This window comes from Onychostruthus taczanowskii, unplaced genomic scaffold (assembly GCF_017590055.1).
Source record: "Onychostruthus taczanowskii isolate IOZ18803 unplaced genomic scaffold, ASM1759005v1 scaffold19, whole genome shotgun sequence".
NCBI classification, from domain to species: domain Eukaryota; kingdom Metazoa; phylum Chordata; class Aves; order Passeriformes; family Passeridae; genus Onychostruthus; species Onychostruthus taczanowskii.
In genome coordinates, this window is record NW_024499128.1 from 11,845,714 (window position 1) to 11,864,165 (window position 18,452).

The following is an 18,452-nucleotide window of genomic DNA, read 5'->3' on the forward strand; positions in this document are numbered from 1 at the left end:
TGGGCTTGGGTTAAGAATAAATAAGGAATACAGAATATTTCCTGAATCATTTTGCTACTTTATGCTGCTCCTGTTGGACTTTGGCAACAATGCTGCTGTTTAATTTCCTTTATTGCTTACTCAGCAATTCTTGGAGGAGGAGTGCTTTAAATCTGTATTTAAATATTTAAATTCTCTGTATTTGGTGTGTGAGTGTCTCTCCTAAATACTAAATACTATACTTCATTCTTAAAAAATGAATACAGTGATGTGGGAAGAGCAAATTCTTTCCAGCACTGCTTGGTGGGACTCCCTGTCATGTCAGGAAGAGGCCTGATCTGGCACTAAATCCTCCTTAATGTAAGTAATGATCTGATGAAAGCTGCTTTGGCTGGGATGTCAGTGGTTGTGGTCTAATTCTGAAGGGAAATCTTTTCTTTAAATGAATGTTTAGAGAGTGTGGAGGGCTGTGACTGAGCCAGGGTGCAGGAACCATTGAGCACCAGCTTTAAGAATTCTGAAGTTTGTCATGTCCTGGGTCCCAAAGTGCTTCTTAAATCATAAATCCACGAGTGGGGTCAGCCCTGCTGACATTTGCAGGAGGAGATAGCAGGAAAATCAAACCAGGATGGAGAAAATCTCTGTTTAAAGCTTTGGAGACAAGCAGAAAAAATTACTTCCTAAAGGAAATTTTTTTAGCATAGAGGGTACAAAAAATGTGAGTGAAGGTACAAAAAATGTGAGTGAAGGTACAAAAAATGTGAGTGAAGGTACAAAAAATGTGAGTGAAGGTACAAAAAATGTGAGTGAAGGTACAAAAAATGTGAGTGAAGTTTTCCAGCTATGAGAATTTTTGATTTCAGCTTTTAATTAGCAGTAGGATAACAAACATCTTAATTTTTCTGTAATAATGATTTGTCTGTACGTTGCTGACTACAACAAAAATTCTTAATTTAGAAATAGCTTGAAATATTGATTTTAACTTGGGCTGGTGGGCTGAAATAAGTGACTGAATTTTGCTGAGCACACCTTGGGTTTCGCACAATTATTGCTCCACCAGTCCCAACTTTAATTAATGCCTGCAACTATTGTTTGGAATCCTAAATGCTCCCAGAGGCTCCAAAGGATTCCTCCAGCAGGGCTGAGCAATGCAGGGCGTGTTCCTCAATTGTTCCTCGGCTGCTTTAGGAATTTGGATGGGAGAAGGAGCTGGGCTGTTCCTCAGTACTCCAAGGGTGGATTTCCTGCTCCCTCCTCCCTGTGTGTGTCCTGTGGCAGGATTGCTTTGGAGGTAAAGATTCCTTAAGCTTTTTTTTTTTTTTTCCCTCCCCCCCTAAGAAGCTTTAGAAATCTCAGGGTTTTTTTTTTCTCCTCCCCCCCTCCCTCGGTTCTTGCTCTGTTCCAGCTCTCCTGGACTTGTTTTGCTGTGGATCAGCAGAAATTCAGGTGGCTCTCAGGTTGTCTGTTTTGGGTTTTAAATGTGTTTCTTGTCTGGTTTAATTGAGTGGAGCAAAGCAAACCAACACCTTCCAAAGCAGCTGTGCTAAGTCCTTCTGATATTGGGAAACTGGGAAGAGCTTTATCCCAGGAAACGAGGAAGGAGTTTCATTAAAACCCAGACATTTAATCTGTTACATAAATGTAGGGTTATTCCTGTGCCTGCTAAATTTGATGGAAAAGATGCTTTTCATTGTTTAAAGTGAAAGAGATTGTATCCATTGTGTGTTCTTAAAAAAAATAAATTTGAATATCTATATATATATATATATATCACATAAATAAAAAATTAAAATAAATTTTAAAAAGAAATAAATATATGTTTAAATTATATACTTTTTATTACTAATACCCTTCTTTTGTGCTGAAAATCTTGATTCAGAAAAAAATCTGTAAAAGGAATGAAGTTGTGCTTCACTCCTGGGAAATACTCCCCTTAGAACATCCCTAAGATGCTGTTGCTGCTCTGTATCTTCTGGCAGAATTCTCTTTCATTCCTCTGAGCCTTTGAAGAAGAGATCAGAGACTTTTAGATTTGTCATCTACAGCAAGAGATTTGCCTCTTCAGAATGTCCAGCCACCCTCTTTGCTGCATGCCCAGCACGCCTGCTTAGCAGGCAAATAGAAATAAAGTTTGGGAGAGTGGCAGAGCCCTTCTGGCAGCACCACCCCAGGAAATGTTTCATCCCTCAGTGCTTTGCTACCAGCACATTTTACTCTTGCTCCTTCTAGACACGATGGGTGGAGGTTGCAGAATTCATTCCCCTTGCCTGCAGAATTTCTCTTGGGTTATAAAATCTCATTTTTAGTGCTTTCTTGTAGAAGGAAGAGCTGAGAATTTGGTAGTTCCTGCAGGACAGCTCCCCAGTAACTCCCAGTGGATACTGGGGTGGATGTGAGGGAGCTCTGCCCTCTCCTTTCAGGGACTAAAAGTGCAGTTTTGGTTAAATCAGGGAAGCCTTTTTGGGTCAGTTTGTTGAGAATGTTGAATCAGCTGCGCTGCACAGCCAGCACTGACTGAACTCTGCTCAAACTCCTCTCTTCTCCAGCTTCCCAACCTGTGCAGGTTTGCATGGGAACAATTGGGTTTTTGCTTGGTGTTGAGCCACGAGGGGTTTTCTTAAAGAATTGCTGGGTTTTGTGTCCCAGATTCATCCTTTGTGACAAAATAAAAGCAGTATTGATACCTTGTGTGGTGAGAGAGAATTCAAGATGCAAAAGGATCTCTTGACTGATATCCAATCATCCCTCACTGCTGCAGGCAAATAAGGATATTTTTCCTGGTTTTCCTGTGAATATTTTCATTTCATCTCTAAAAATCCTTTAGAAACTGTGCAAAATGAAGTGGTGCAACTTGATAGTTTTTAATAAAATCCTTTCCTCCAAAGCTTTGCCTTAATGACTTTGTTGGCCCTGAAGATCTCTGTGCTTGGATAATTCCAGGGAGCACATTATGGCATGTGAATTGTAAAAGTATTTGTGGGGTTTTTTTTCCTACCCAGTCTCATAACCTGAAAATTGAAGCCATGAGAGATACTCAGAAGTAAAAAGCAGAAATAAAGTTCCTCCCAACCTCCATCTTGTCAGCAATTTCTGACATATTGGGAGCAATTGTTTTATTTTTCAGCTTCAAACCAATTAATGCTCAGATTAGGAGCTATTAAATATTCTGTGACAAAATGCATCATTTTTATTTATTTTGGAAAATGTGCTAATTCTGTAGAGTTGCATCAAATCAGGTTTTATTTCACCTTAAGGAAATATTCTTGTGTAGTGCTGAAACCAAACTTACTGGGGAGAGGAAGTGATAGAAAGCAGATATTAAAAATCTTTTGGAGCAATAGTCCCTCACTCCTAATCTGCCTCTGGGTCTAAATAATTGGGTTTTTGCCTGACATTTGTCACCTAGTTTCAAAAACTTCAGCCTCTTGTTCCTGGCCTTGTTTCATCTCCAGCTGCCAGTGACCACTTAAATAGGATTCTGGATTTATGGCTGCACAGGGAAAAGTAGGATGTTCTTAATTTAGACCTCTTAAGCCTGAGCTGGGATGCTGCTGGTGGTGCTCTAAAACCGAGTTTACTGAGGCCACACTTTTTAAGAGATCCAGTCCTGTTGTGCCCAAGTGGGATGTCCAGGTGTTGTTTTGGGCTGTGCCCACATCCTTCCCTTTCTCCCTGTGCTCCAGGAGGGGATGGGATGGGATGATGGGATGGGCTGGGATAGGAGGGGTGGGTGCCCTGTTTTCAGTGGCACAAGCTGTGCCCACATCCTTCCCTTTCTCCCTGTGCTCCAGGAGGGGATGGGATGGGATGGGATAGGAGGGGTGGGTGCCCTGATTTCAGTGGCACAGACCCCAATTTCAGTGGCACAAACCCCGATTTCAGTGGCACAGACCCTGATCTCAGTGACACAGACCCCATTTCAGTGACACAGACCCCGATTTCAGTGACACAGACCCCATTTTCAGTGGCACAGACCCCATTTCAGTGGCACAAACCCCGATTTCCATGACACAGACCCCGAGTTCAGTGATACAGACCCCGATTTCAGTGATACAGACCTCGATTTCAGTGACACAGACCCTGATTTCCATGACACAGACCCTGATTTCAGTGGCACAGACCCCATTTTCAGTGGCACAGACCCCGATTTCAGTGGCACAGACCCCGATTTCCAACAGACCCCATTTTCAGTGACACAGACCCCATTTTCAGTGACACAGACCCCATTTTCAGTGACACAGACCCCATTTTCAGTGACACAGACCCCATTTTCAGTGGCACACACACAGCTGGGTGTGACCTGATTTCAGCAGCACTGCCCGAGGTGGGCTTGACTCAGCTCACTGTGCTCAGAGCCTGCTGGAGAGAGGAGATGCTGAAAGATGCACTGGGAAGGGCTTTTATGGATCTTGGGAAATGCCAAGTCTTTAACCTGAACCTGGAAAAATTCTGGGAGCAATTTGCTGTAGCTGAATTAATGAGTTTAATATTTCCAGTGATTATTCACGTTAAGTTGACTCGTTATTTAAAACCAGTTTTGTGAAGCCTCAGCAAGTTTGTGTTCACTCATCTGTTTTGGTTTTGTCTCCCCTTTTGCTTGGAGTAGAAAATAATTCAGAGGAATTGCTGGTTTGGGTTTGACACAATAGGAAATTTATCAAATCCAGAATGGTTTGGGTTGGAAGGGACCTTGAAGCTCATCTTGTCCCAACCCCCTGCTACGGGACACTTTCCACTATCCCAGGGTCTTCCAGCCTTGAACATTCCAGGGATGTGGCAGCTCCTCTGGGCAGCCTGTTGCATTCAGAACACTCCTGTTTTTAAATGGGTTTGCTTTTTATTTAATAATTATTTCTTTAATAATCTGTTCCGCATCTCTGCAGGCTGGAACACATCCCTTCCCTTCCATCTTAGGGAATATGGGGAATATCACCCAGCAGTGAATCTGGCTGAACAGCGTGGAGAATTCCCGTAGTTTGAGGTGTTGAAGGAATGTGGCAGACTCCTGTCAGATGTCATTTGACAGCTTGATTAAATCCTCTCATCATACATTTATTTTTCTGGTGCTGAGAGTGAAGGTGGGAGGTGCCACTGGTGCATCCAGACTTTGTAGTGACACTGAATTATCCAACTGTGTCCATTCACACGGGGGTTGGGATCACCTGAAAGGAAAATACTCCCAACAAAACAAACCTGAAGGATTTGTTGAGTGCTAAATGAATGTCAGCAGCTCTCAGTCTGCTCAGTGCAATCAGAATCCTGCAGGAGGGCTGAGCAGCTCCACCTTGTCACATTCATCAGTGTTATCAACTCTCTTCTTGTACCTGAAAGATTCCTTCATTCCCAAGGGAAGGGTGGATTACACAATTCCTCCTAGATTAAACAGCTTGCACTTGCCTTTCCATCATTTGGCTTTTTAAAATTATCCCATTTTATTTGAGTGGTTGTTCGCTGGCAGACTGACAGATGGGATCTCTGAATTGCTGTTGGTTTCTGAGTCCTTACCTTGGTATTATTTCAGTTTCTCAAGTAATTTTTGGTTTTGCCCACCTTTGTAAGTTCACTGAGTGAGTGAGGAAGCAGCTTTTCATTCTGAGCAAATGTGACTGAGAACTGAATTCTGGTCTTCAGAATTCCACCTGCAAATTAGAAGGCCTGACACTAAAGAAAAAAACCCAGAAATAACAAAAACAGCCCCAAACCCCAAGTACAGAATTCTGAACGAAAATACAGTCTGATTTTTATTATTAATGCAGGCTCTGCTCTCTGTGTCCTGTATTTCACTTTAACTCAGCCAGATCTATAACCAGCTACAGAGGCCTTTTAATAGAGCCAAAATATAGGAAATTATCAATAGATGTGTCTGGGAGCTGTCCCAGCCTGGCCAGGCACAGATGGTGCAGCAGAATCCTGCTTTAGTGATTAACTGAGCCTCCAGATGATTTCCTTGAGCAGCCAGCCCTGTGCTCCCTGCAGGAACAGATCCCACAGATGTGCTCCTGGAGGGTCTGGGATCCCCAAATTCCCAACAAAGCAGGGCTGAGCGGGTCAGAATTGATCTATTGGGTCCCATCTTACATAAACATCTGAGTTAGGTGTCACGTGCTGGGGATAAGGGATGCTTTGTGTGGCACCATCCTGCTCCTGGGGCTGTGACCTTTCTGCTGGATCCTGGGAATTCTGACCTCCCAGCAGGATGAGGCCCATATGGACAGGAATCTTAGGTAAAATTTGTCATGCTAGTCCCAGGAGTGGTGTTTTGAATTTCCCTTAATCCTCTAAAAAAAAAAAAAAAGTGCTGGCAGCTCTTTAATGTGGATGGTTTTATAACACTGCAGAGGCTTACATGGAAAACAGCAACATTCCTATAGTTTGTTTTTTTATTGAGGTCCAAAGAAGAACTTCAAATGGACATTTTCTGCTTTTATTTTAGGTTAAAAGGAGCTGGAAATACCTTTTAGAGTTAATGAAAGCAAGTAGAATGAATTGCTGGAAAGCCTAGAAGTGAGAAGGAGTAACCTGTGTGTGTGTGAGCCCGTGGTATCCGTGTGGGAATCCCAGAGCTGCTGCTCTTGGGATTTCTGGGAGCTCTTGGAGCTCCCTGCCAAAGCCAAGCCAGCCTTGGCTGGGAGTGCAGAGCCAGGGAAAGGCTTGGAGTGGGATGCAATCCCTGCTTTTTTCCATCTTTTCCAGGCAGGCATGCACTGGGCAGTGAGTTCAGCAAGTCCTTTGTGTGGAAATGGGAGGAAGAGCAATGGAATCGAACCCATTTTGCATCATTTTAATTTGAATGTCACTGTGCCATCAGGCTCTTGGTGGGTGTGGAATGCACTGATGTGGGCAGAGATGGAAAAGCTGGGATGCAGGAAATGCAGGAAATGCCATTTGCCCCCCACAGTTCAAAGCCCAGCAGAGCAGAAGGTTCCTCCCTGCTCCTGGTCCAGGTGCCATCTGTTCTCAGGTGACTCTGCTGGTGTCCCATGTGTCCTGGCTCTGGTTTTAAACCAGTTAGGACTCTTCCCTTCTCTAATCCCTGCTGCAAAACTGCTCTTCTCCATCTGCATCTCAGATCTGTTCATGGCCACTTGGTACCATGAATTCTTGCCCCTTTATCTAAAATAATGTTTCTCTCTCTGTTATTTGCAAGCTTGAGGTATTTGACAGCCATAAACTGCTCCATCTTCTTCTGGCAAAGATAAATAGAAAACATTCTCTGGCCTCCAAAGGAAAGTGTTTCCACCTCCATCCTGGTTTAAAATAATATATTTTCTATTAGAATGATTAGAATTAGTGCTAATTTATCACCTGTATTAGGTGAGTGGCTGGGAATTATCACATGCTTTAATCATCATATTTTAATATAATATATTGGAGAGCCTGGCAGTGACTGTTGGAGCAGTAAGTACTCATCAACCAAGCTAAATTTAATTATTTTATATGAGAAAGTGTGGAAGAGTAATAGAATTGAGCTATGAGTAGCATCTTAATTGAAGTGAGGTTGGCTTGAGAGCTTCAGGATCAGCACAAGGTGGAAGAATCGTTGTGGGTGATAAATTAATTTATGTCTTTAGAAGGAGATGGGGTGGGAGGGCACCTCGGGGTGTGGTGGGAAGGAGGAAAGGCCATTCCTTGTTTATGGAGAGCCCCCTTCCTTCTGGCCTGCTGGACTAGAAAGTTCCACTTGTTTTGTGATGTCATTTTGGCCTGAAACTTCAGGAGAGGCAGACAAGGCTGGGAAATGTTTGGTGGATTAAAGCAGTGATGAAAAAGTGGTTTTCAAACCCAATTTGGAAGTCTCATTTTCACATGCCCAGCTGACCTGGTAGGAAGAAACTTGATTTCTTCGAGCTTGACACGCTAGTTTGAAACATTCAATTGAATGTATTAAATGTCAATATTTATTTTGCCAAACTAATCATCATTCCAGCCACTAAATACAAACTTCCTTGCCAAAGTGAGGCAAAATTTCAGTGTGAACGATTTGGATGCTAAAGAATTGTCTGAGAGAGAGTGAACACAAAATTGTTTAATTACTGTACAGTGCTAAACCTGCTAGTGGTGTAGGATGGGAATTTCACATGCTCCTGGAGTGAAAACATCACTAAAAGATGGTTTGTGTGTTGAGAAATTGCATATTTTAGCTGTCAAGGTTGAAGAGGAGGGGAGGAGATAACCCCCAAAAAAAAACCCCCACCAACCCCAGAAACCAACCAACACCCCCAACCAATTAACCAAACTCTTCTTTAGCAGAGAATGATCCTGGATTTGTGTAAATTAGAAGTCTGAATAGCTGGTTTGTTTATCTCCAGGCCTGCTCAGCAGTTAAGAATAGTTCTTTATCTTCCCATTAAGACTGTATTATTTTACAGAAAAGTGGGTGGTATCCAGTTTTACCCTGATATTGGCCCACTCCCAGCATATCCTTACTGACACTGGAAGATGGAAGAAATACTCACAAATGTTTCATTCAACAACGAATTTTTAAGTCAGGAGCTCTGATACACTCCAGCATGAGCTGGGGATACTTCTTGATACCACAGCCCTATAAAAACCCTTGGATTTTCCAGGAATATTTATCCCTTAAAGCAGCTGAGCTGCCGTGCAGAGCTGAATGCCCACCCTTGGCAGAAGCTTCCCCTCTTGACCCTGAGGCAGCTCTGAAAGCAAACACGGGGTGTGAAGAATCGTGTTTCCTGGGCTCTTGGGGTCCATTCCTTGCCCACAAGTAAAAGATTGGGAAGGGCATCGTGTTTCCTGGGCTCCTGGGGTCCATTCCTTGCCCACAAGTAAAAGATTGGGAAGGGCATCGTGTTTCCTGGGCTCCTGGGGTCCATTCCTTGCCCACATGATACTTCACAGAGGAAGGTAAAAGATTGGGAAGCCCTCTCCTCCACGTGGGAAACGCTGTCCTTTATTCCAAGACACACATCAGGAGGACAAACCCACGGGAGAAAAGAGAGCGGGATGGGGACACAGGGAGGAGTGGCCAGGGGAGGGGGAGACCCCCAGGGGTACCTGACAGACCGTGTGGTGATGGGAGAAAGGGATCACAACCGCCATGATGTAACATAACCCACACGGTGCGATACAAACCTGTCCCGTGCCAATTCCAGTGAAGAGAGCAGCTAACGGGGTGCGGGCCCTGCCCTTTGCTCACTGTGCCGGCTTTTGTGTCCCCACAGCGACGTCCCCGCGGGTGTCCTCGGAGCTGGAGCAGGCGCGGCCCCAGACCAGCGGCGAGGAGGAGCTGCAGCTGCAGCTGGCGCTGGCCATGAGCCGGGAGGTGGCGGAGCAGGTCGGTGCCCGTGTAGCTTTGCCAAATGCCCGTGCTTGGGGAGCTTATATTTATACTTATATTTATATTTATTTTCTTTTACCTTCTTTTCTTTTATCTTATTTTTATTTTATTTCATCTTATTTTCTTTTATTTTTTCATCTTTTATTTTTATTTTATTGTAATATTTTACTTTATTTTACTTTCTCTTATTTTTTCTTAATTTATGATATTTTTTATTTTATTTTATCTTTATTTTTATCTTTATCTTTATTTTATCTTTATTTTATTATTTTTATTTTTATTTTACTTTGTATTATTTTATCTTATTTAATCTTATTTAGTTTTATTTAATTTATCATATTTCATTTAATTTGATGTATTTTATTTTATTTCATCTTATTTTATTTCATTTCTTTTTTATTTTTATTTTATTTTATTTAATTTCATTTTATTTCATCTTATTTTATTTCATTTCTTTTTTATTTTTATTTTATTTTATTTAATTTCATTTCATTTCATCTTATTTCATTTTATTTCATTTATTTTATTTCATTTTATTTATGGCAGCTTGGCTTTGCTCCAGGTAGAATCTTGTGTGTGAGGTTTTTTTTTTATTATTATTATTATTCTTTAAATCTCTTTTTAAAGTAACTTCAGCCTCCGAGCTGTTGAGACTAGTGGAAGATGACAGTCACTTTGAGAGAAGACTTTGTGTGGGAGGATGTTAATCATCACATTACTGAAGATGTTTTCAGTTAGGAAGAGCTGAAAGCATGACTGCTGCTGAAATCTTCATTAATGTCAGTGAATTGTGATTCCAGCGGAATTTGGAACAGTCTGTTCATTTGGTGGGAGTTTCTGGAACAGGAGGGTGACCTGACACAAAGTACCAGAACATATTAAAAAAAGGTTTCAAGAAATTGACTCCTGATCTATCACCTGGGTTATGCTACTGTGCTAATTCTTAGGAGCTTCATTCTGAATTTGGAGTAAATTTGGATAAAACGACTGCATTTTAATACATAACGAAGTCAGATCTCAGCTCTGAGTGAAAATTGAGTCAGCCATGCTGAGTGCCTGCAATATTTTAGAGATTCCTGTAACAATTTAGTTCACAGCTCTGTGTTAAGCATGAGTGCTTGGAAGGGGAAACTGTCACCCAGTAAACTTGCTCATTATTGAGCAATAAGGGGAACTAAAATATAAATCAGAATCTAAGCATTTGAAGTAGCTTCAGAAAGGACAAGCTGGGGGATTAGTCAACTTCTGAGAGACATGATGCAAACAGAGATGTTTAAAGGAGTTGATGTGGCATAAACATTGCAGTTACAGATGTTTAAACCCTCACATTACACCTGGAGTTGGCAAGACTCGATTCCCTTGGTGGATCTTGCACCAGCGTGGAGGGAAGTGAACAAAAGCAAGGGAAAATTCAGTTTAGTTCCCTACAACCCTCAGTGGTGATCTGAATGCCGAAAAACCATTGTGCCAGTTCAAAAACGGCTCGTTCACTCGAAGCTCCGTGGCGTTTCTAACCGAATTTTGGAAATAATAAACCACCAGCGGGGTAAATCCCGACCAGCAAGCCGGCTCTTGTGCCCACAGCAGGGTCGGCGTGCTCCTGAGGCAAGAATCCCAGGAAAACTCCTTTGCCTCGTTTGTGCTGTGTGGGAATTGCAGCCCTGTGGAGCCCTGCGGGGAGCAGCAGCTCCGAGCGGGCTCGTGGTCTGTATCACCAGTGTTGGTTTCCTTTGCAGGAGGAGCGCCTCAGACGCGGGGACGATCTGAGATTACAGATGGCTCTGGAGGAGAGTCGCAGAGACACAATTAAAATTCCCAAAAAGAAGGAGGTAGTGCCTTCGCCTGAGAAATTCCCGGTTATGCTGCCAAAAGCTGAAATACAGTAACACAAACTTAGCTTAATACTGAGCTCGTTTATGCTTTTGGGTTTGCTTTTGTCGTTGTAGCTTAAAGCTTCTTCCATGTGGGTTAAATTTGGAACTAGTCAATGCAGGCGTGTAAAAGGAAAAATTATAATAATAATAATAATAATAATAATTGCTTCTTCACTCTCACGGGTTTGTACTACAGCCTGGCAAGGCTCTTGAGTAAAGCTCAGTTTCTTCCTGCCCTCAGCACACCACCCTGTTGGACCTGATGGATGCCCTGCCCTCCTCGGCACCAGCCCCACCCAAAAACGAGCCCTGGGGGCCTCCTGCTGCTGCTGCCAACCAGACGGATCCCTGGGGAGGATCCACAGCTGCAGCCCCTGCCTCTGACCCCTGGCAATCATTTGGTAAGAGCAAGCTGCCAGGAGCACTGGCATCTCAAAGGTTTTGCTTTTTGACCTTGAGCATTTCAGTGTTCCTCAGTGTTGTACTCGTGCGTGAGTGCATTTTCGTTCATTTCACTGAATTCCTCATTTCCAAGCAGACACCAATGCCAGTTGCATTTTTTAAAGCAGTTGGGTTTCTGTGTGTGCAGTTTGAATCCTGAGGAAGGGGAGAGTGGCACTGCTGTTGTCTTTGCAGCAAAACCAACTTGTCTAACTCATGTCTCCCTGCTTGTTGTGTCCAGTGCCATGGGTTTAGATTATTCCCAGAATTTAATCTGATATTTAGGCAAGGTGCTGAGCTTAGGAAGGCCATCAACGTGAATTATCATGTCCTTAATTGCTCCTAGAGAATTGTAATGCATTTGTGCATGGTCAGATTAAATGACTTAAATGAAGATTTTTATAGCAGACAAAAAAACTCAGGCTGCCATTTAAAATACTTAGTGTTCCATAGGATTTCAATGCTAAATCCGTGGAATATTTCTGAAGGGAAAGGTGCTGTGTTTCACATTTTAAAGAGCAGCTAAGCCAAATTTTTGTGTGGTTTTTTGTGCGTGTGTATTGCTGCCTGCGTGGTGGGCTGGTGTCTGGGTCAGCCACAGCCTGTCCAAGGAGTTATTCCTTTGATAAAAAAGTGGATGGTTTCTCACAGTGTTACACTTGGAACAAGAGCTGGATCTATTTTTTGGCTGGAATTTTTTAGCTTTTTAAAGGGCAGGGAGTTTCTGTGCAAATCTTGATGAAGCTTTTCCATGAAGATTGACAGCTTTGTTCTGTCAGTTCTGCTTTGGGCTGGTGATTCTACAACCTCTGCTCTAAAATGCTTCAAAGGCCTTTGCAATCCACACACCACCATCAGATTCCTGTTGAAAAATTGGAAGTTAAATGATGAAATGTCATGTTTGGGGATTTTTCCCCTGCTCATGATGGCATTAAAAGCACCTACAAAGCTCCTGGGCCAGCTGCCAGGTCATCATTCCAAGTGTCACCTGCTTTTTTGTGGTGATAGGAACTGAGAAAAAGCCCAAATTTTGGGCCCTAAGGCCATTCAGTTTCTTTTTCCATGGCTAAAAGCAACCAAAGTCCACTTTCCTCAAATCTCCAGCCTGATGTGTCACCCTCTGACAGGATTCTCCTTGTACCAATTCCAGCTGTAGCATCTCCTCAGAGCTTCCCAGTTTTCTTTCACCACAGCACAATCCCTGCTTCCAGCCTGCTGGATTCTCCCAGGAACAGTCTCAAAGATGCAAGTTTATGAATTTACTGGTAAAAAAAATGACTCATGAATCTGCATTTCCCAAATCCTGCCAGTGCTGTGGTGTTCCAGTGGAGCTGATGGAAACAATGGGAAGGGATTTTCCTGAGTTTTCTCATTTTGAGTGCTCCTTTTAGGGAAGGAAGGACATTTTGGGAAGCTGCTGGTGATGGGAAATGCTGTCATTGGTGTGGCACTGCTCCTAACTCAGCACTGGGGGCAGATAAAGGAAATGGGAGTACTGGTGTGGGAATAATGGGGCTTCCTTGGAGAGTTTTGGCATTTCCTGCTCCGGAGCTGTAGCGACCAAGTGGCTGCTGATGAAACAAAACCCAAAATTCCAGCTGGAATTTGTGCCACTGTGTGCAGCATTCCTGATTTACAGGAATATTAGGATGCCAAGGGAGTTGAATGGAGTTTTAAAAGCTAAAATAATTTTCAGTTGTAATTTGAAACCTGCAGGATATTGAAGGTAGGAGTTGTTGCATGTGGGTGATTCTGTCCTGCTCTCTTGGGTTATAAAATCCTCATTTGGGAATTAAACCTTTGGTGATTGAATTTGTAGGAATGAGGAGTTGTCAGCATCTTCCAGGAAAAATGAGAACCCTGAACATAGAGGCATTGGGTTAAAAATAATAAAGGGGTATCAGTGGGCAGCTTAGATGTGTGTCAGGAGTGCTTAGAAGTGGGACTAAAAAAGCACAGCTGGCTCAGGGGAGCTGATTATATTTTTATAAAATAGCAGTGTGGTTAAAAGAGTTGGAAATGAAGTTTCCAACATTCCCTCTGAATCTTACAGACTCCTTTGTCCAAGGGTTAATGTTGTGTGTCTCACACCTTTTAGCTTTGGGCTTTTTATAAACTCACTTTGCCCTGAGTTCATAAATAGACCCTGTGATTTAGGTCACCTCCAGCCAGGGACTGTCACTTCTGGTGGCAATGTCAGCAACAAAGGCAAGTTTATTTTATTGTTGGAGCTGCAGGTATTTGTATTTGTATCCAGGTTCAAAGAGGGGAATTGTTTATTCCTCTGCCTTGCCCAGAATTTCCTAGTGCTGTTGTTGGTCAGAGTGTGACAAATGCTGGGAGTGGCTGGTGCTGAGCTGCTGCTCCCATTAATGCTCAGTGTTAATTGGGAGGAAAGGCTCCTGGGAGGGGTCAATCTCCAGGGAAAGGCTCCTGGGAGGGGTCAATCTCCAGGGAAAGGCTCCTGGGAGGGGTCAATCTCCAGGGAAAGGCTCCTGGGAGGGGTCAGTCTCCAAGGAAAGCTTTCCAGGGAGAAGCTGCACTGACTTCTCTTCCTGCTGATTCTTCTTGCAGGTGCCAAACCAGCTGCTTCTGTCGACCCTTGGGCAGCACCAGCAGGATCCACAGCTCAGCCTCTGGCCAAAAATGTGGACCCTTGGGCTCCTGCTCAACCATCTTCTACTGCAGCAAAATCTTCTGATCCTTGGGGATCAGCACCTGCAAACAAACCTCTCTCTACTTCTGGTGAGCAATATTCTCATCCCATATCCATCTTATTTGAGTAATGAGGAGAAGTCCAAATGGTTTTCTTGCATTGTGTGGTTCAAAGAAGCTGGACAATTGGCAGAATTGGTCTTCAAAGTAAAAGGGACCTGTAATAACCAGCAGGAAGAAGAAATTGAAATGTAATTATTCAGACTTACAGCTCTGATTTCGAGGTGCTGCTTTGTGCTCTGTCCCTTCTACGTCTCCTCCTGGTATTTGTGGCTGCCTGCTGAGCACTTGGGACTGCTGCTGCTCTTGGGTTTTATCTTTAATTAGACAAGGACTTAATTTCTGGCAATGAATGATACTCTGATTTCACCTTTCCTCGTGATAAATAGCTCTGCAGATGGATGCCTCTGCAGATGTAGATTGACAGGTTGAGCAGCTCGGAGGAGACTTTTAGAGGTGCAGATGAAGATTTGTTCCTTCAGACTGAGGGTGTGAAACCCTCCCTGAACCCTGGCAGAGATGCAGAAGGTGCTGCTGTAATTGTCTTTTCATGCTCTGTAGCTAATACAACCTTGATGAGTTTAATACCTGGCATTTTCATATTGGCACCGTGGCTGAAAGCATCCAAAATGCATTTTCTGTTTGTCATTCATCCCTGTGCACAACAGACAAAGGAATCTGAGTGCTGCAAAAACTTCCCTAAGCAGCTTTTCCTGGGCAGAGGGCAATAACTGGAGCATTGTGAAATGAGCCTTGAGCTATGGTGGCTCTTTGTTCTTGATAAATATTGTTTTTATATTCAATTTTCACCTTCTCTTGGGGTTTGTCATCTTGTGCTCTTCTTGCTTGAGATGTCCTGAAGGTGGCTAAGGTAAACTAAGAAAACATTTCAGCTAATTAAAATTAAAGCTGTTCAGGAGTGTGATTGCTGATCACTTAGGTGTTGTTTTTGTGCCTCCAATCTGAGGTAAGAGTGTGTCCACATTTGGAAATGGTGATGTTTCATTGATTGCAAGCTCTGGGTGAGTGCTGGTGCTTCAGCTAACGGGCCTTTGCCATCTCCACAACCTCTGCTCTGGCATTCCTCCTCCTTTCCACTTGGGAAGCAGAAATGAAATCATCACTGGTGGTGTTTTCCTTGAGGGCTGATTAACACTTGATAGTAGAGGCTGTAAATCCATTTCTGTTCTCTCCTTCCACAGCAAGATCTGCTTGTCTCTAATGCAGACACTCAATCAACCAAACCCCAGCGTGCTCAGGTGTGCCCTGCACTGATCCAAAAGCAAACTGATTTAGTTGTTCCAGGCTGTCAGAAAGGACAGTTCTGTGACATTCTCCTTCTCCCAGCTCAGAGTAGGAGCACTCCCAGCTGCTGCCCTGCAACCTGTGGTGGCTTCCTGGGAACAGGAATGGGTCAGGAATTGCTTCCAGGAGGATCAGCTGTGTGATGCAACCGAAGATGTGTTAATGACAGGGCTGTCTTGTTGTTTTGAACAGGAAGTACATCTTTTGACCTCTTCAGTAATTTGAATGGTACAGTTAAAGATGATTTTTCTGAATTTGACACACTTCGAACTTCCAAAAAGCCAGGTACGAATCAAGTTCTTAGCATGTGGACAGGTTGGGTGAGAGTTACGGCAACAAAGGTCTCTGTTCTTAAATTTTATTGAACAAGAAAATGAGTTTTCACAAAGTGATGATGCAGCAGTAAAAGCTCCTTGTTCCCATTTTGGCCTGTGCATGAACTCGTGGGGAATGGGCCTTTTGTAATCCGTGGAATTGCACCGTGTGACCTTTTGCTGCATTGACCCAGAAATTTGTTGGACTTCCTAATTTCCAGTGTCCAGCATGTTTGGAGCAGGGCTTGTGCTCAGAGACTCAGCCAGAACCATGCTGACTGAATGTCTCAAATGTGTAAATTCCAGTAGGAAGATGAGAAAATACCTTCTGTGAATACTCTAATTTATTTTTTTCTGTGGTCAATGGTCAGTAAATCAAAAGTGCCAGACCCTGTCAGTGCTCTCAGGATGGTTCTGCCTGAAGCACAGCTGGGCTTTTTGAGGAGACAACCCTGGGTGGAATCCAGCTAGGAAGGGACAGCAGTGGTTTAGGGCCAGGGCACAAGCCAGGCTTTGGAGTTTCTGTTCCTTGGAGCCTGTGAGTCCCACCTGGAGCAGCAAAGCTGTGGGAATTCCATCAGTAGAGCACTGCAACTCTGACTGTAGCTTCTTCATGCTCTGCTAAAGGACATTGACCTGCTTGCATGCTGAGAGGGTGTAACAGCCTGAAGCACTGAGCCTTGACTAACACAAACTTAGCATAAAGCATCTCTGCTCTCAAACCCCTCAGGCTTCTCTCTGCCTGCCTGTGGCATTAACCAGGAGTTCTGTTTGTCCCTTTGTGTTGTTGCAGCTGAATCAGGTTCCACTCTGCCCTCTCAGCACAGTGGCACCACGAGTCCTGATCTCTTTGAGTCCCAGCACTCGAGTGGGACATCAGGCAAACAGAGCACGGCCCGGAAAACCCCGGAGTCCTTCCTGGGCCCCAACGCTGCCCTGGTGAACCTGGATTCTCTGGTGTCCAAGCCACCACAACCTGTTACTTCTCTGAACCCATTCTTGGCACCAGGTTGGTTTCTGCACAGTCCTTCACGTTTCTGTTTGAGCTTTCCCTTCCTGCAGGGAAACTCTGCACAGCTCGGTGCTGGTGGGGTTAAAATGGGTGATTTGGGCTTGGTTTTGTTGGTTACTTCAGCCAACAGATCATGAGCAAGAGCAGGAGGGACTCAGGGAGGTGTCCTGGACTCACCCAGCACAGTGACAGTCCCTGAAAACACAAAGTCTCTGCTCTTGGTCTGCAGCTGAACTTCACTCCAGCAGTTCCCCTCACTCAGAATTATCTGTGTTAGAAGGTTTGGGGCTGTTAAAAATGGCTGAATTCAGCTGGATTTTGTCAAAACAGGTAAGATTGCCTTGGGAAGGTATAACAGATAAGAGTTTCCTGTGGAAGAAGGTTGGAGTTGCCATTTTCCTGCAGCTGCAGCAGGCACAGGAGATCTCTGACTGCAGCCTGAGGTCCCAGAGAGCAAACTCTGCAGGGTAATTCTGCTGGTTAGTCTGTCTGAGGCTGCCACAGAGAGCCAGTTTTGGTCTGAAAACACATTCTCAGTATTTTGGGGAAAAAAAAAAAATTGTCTGTTGCAGTTCTCCTGCAAGCTGGGCATGTTAGAAATGAGCCCTTGCTTGGAGCAGACTGAAACGGTGACACCAAATGTTAAATGTATTTTTTAAAAGCTGAATTTGCACTGATGCTTTCCTGTGTTGTTCCTAGGGTGAAACTTGGAAATGCTCTTTCAGTATTTATTTTCATCACTCTTCCAATGGAAGAAAAAGCCAATTTATTAAAATCCCTGAGTAGGAAAAAAGCAGTGAGTGATTCTGAGCAGCCTTGGCAGTGAGCAGGGAGAGAGAGGAAATCTGTGTATCTGCCCTTCCCGGGTACTACAAAAAGTTTGTGAGGGGTCACTGGGCCATCCAAATAATCCTGAGCTTGTACACTAAAAGGAATTTGCAGGGCTGGCAGCAATCCAGGGAACCTCAGAGGCTGGGAAAGTTGTGCTCTGCTTTTTCGAGCACCGCTGTAATTCGGAAACGAGTTGTTTACTTTGGGAATTCTTGTCCGAGCTCGGTGCCAGGAACACGAAAATGGAGGTGGCTGCTGGGAGCTTGGAGCAAGCACACAAATCACAGAGTCTCAGGATGGTTTGGAAGGGACCTTAAAAACCATCCCTGCCATGGCAGGGACACTTCCCACTATCCCAGGTTGCTCCAAGCCCTGCCCAGCCCGGCCTTGGACACTTGCAGGGATCCAGGGATCTCTGGGAATCTGTGCCAGGGCTGCCCACCTCCCAGGGAAGGATTTACATATCTGATGTAAATTCACTCTGCAGTAAAGGAGCACAGAGGGCCTGCAAAGCAGCATATAAAACATGAAATCAGTGATGTGGATGTCGTGGTTAGGGCTCTTGCAGGGAACCAAATTTGGAGCCTGTGACTCCAGTCAGTGCTGTCGGAGGTGGGAGCTGTTGGTCAGCGAAGGGGTGCTGGAGGCACTGGCTGCTTCCAGGGAACACCCTGTGCTCTGCC

At 44.0% G+C, this 18,452-nt stretch overlaps 1 protein-coding gene across 2 annotated transcripts in view; it reads left to right on the top strand.

The window, feature by feature from the left end:
* The window catches only part of EPN2 (epsin 2), a 42,120-nt gene that overhangs the window by 19,606 nt on the left and 4,062 nt on the right, over positions 1-18,452 (top strand). Inside the window, exons 3-8 of one of the 2 annotated variants that reach the window (XM_041401546.1) lie at positions 9,162-9,274; positions 11,014-11,106; positions 11,393-11,552; positions 14,167-14,337; positions 15,805-15,897; positions 16,720-16,935. In XM_041401546.1, the coding sequence (XP_041257480.1) occupies positions 9,162-9,274; positions 11,014-11,106; positions 11,393-11,552; positions 14,167-14,337; positions 15,805-15,897; positions 16,720-16,935 (846 nt within the window). The remainder of the gene's footprint in view (positions 1-9,161; positions 9,275-11,013; positions 11,107-11,392; positions 11,553-14,166; positions 14,338-15,804; positions 15,898-16,719; positions 16,936-18,452) is intronic. The other variant, XM_041401547.1, reaches the window with a different exon arrangement.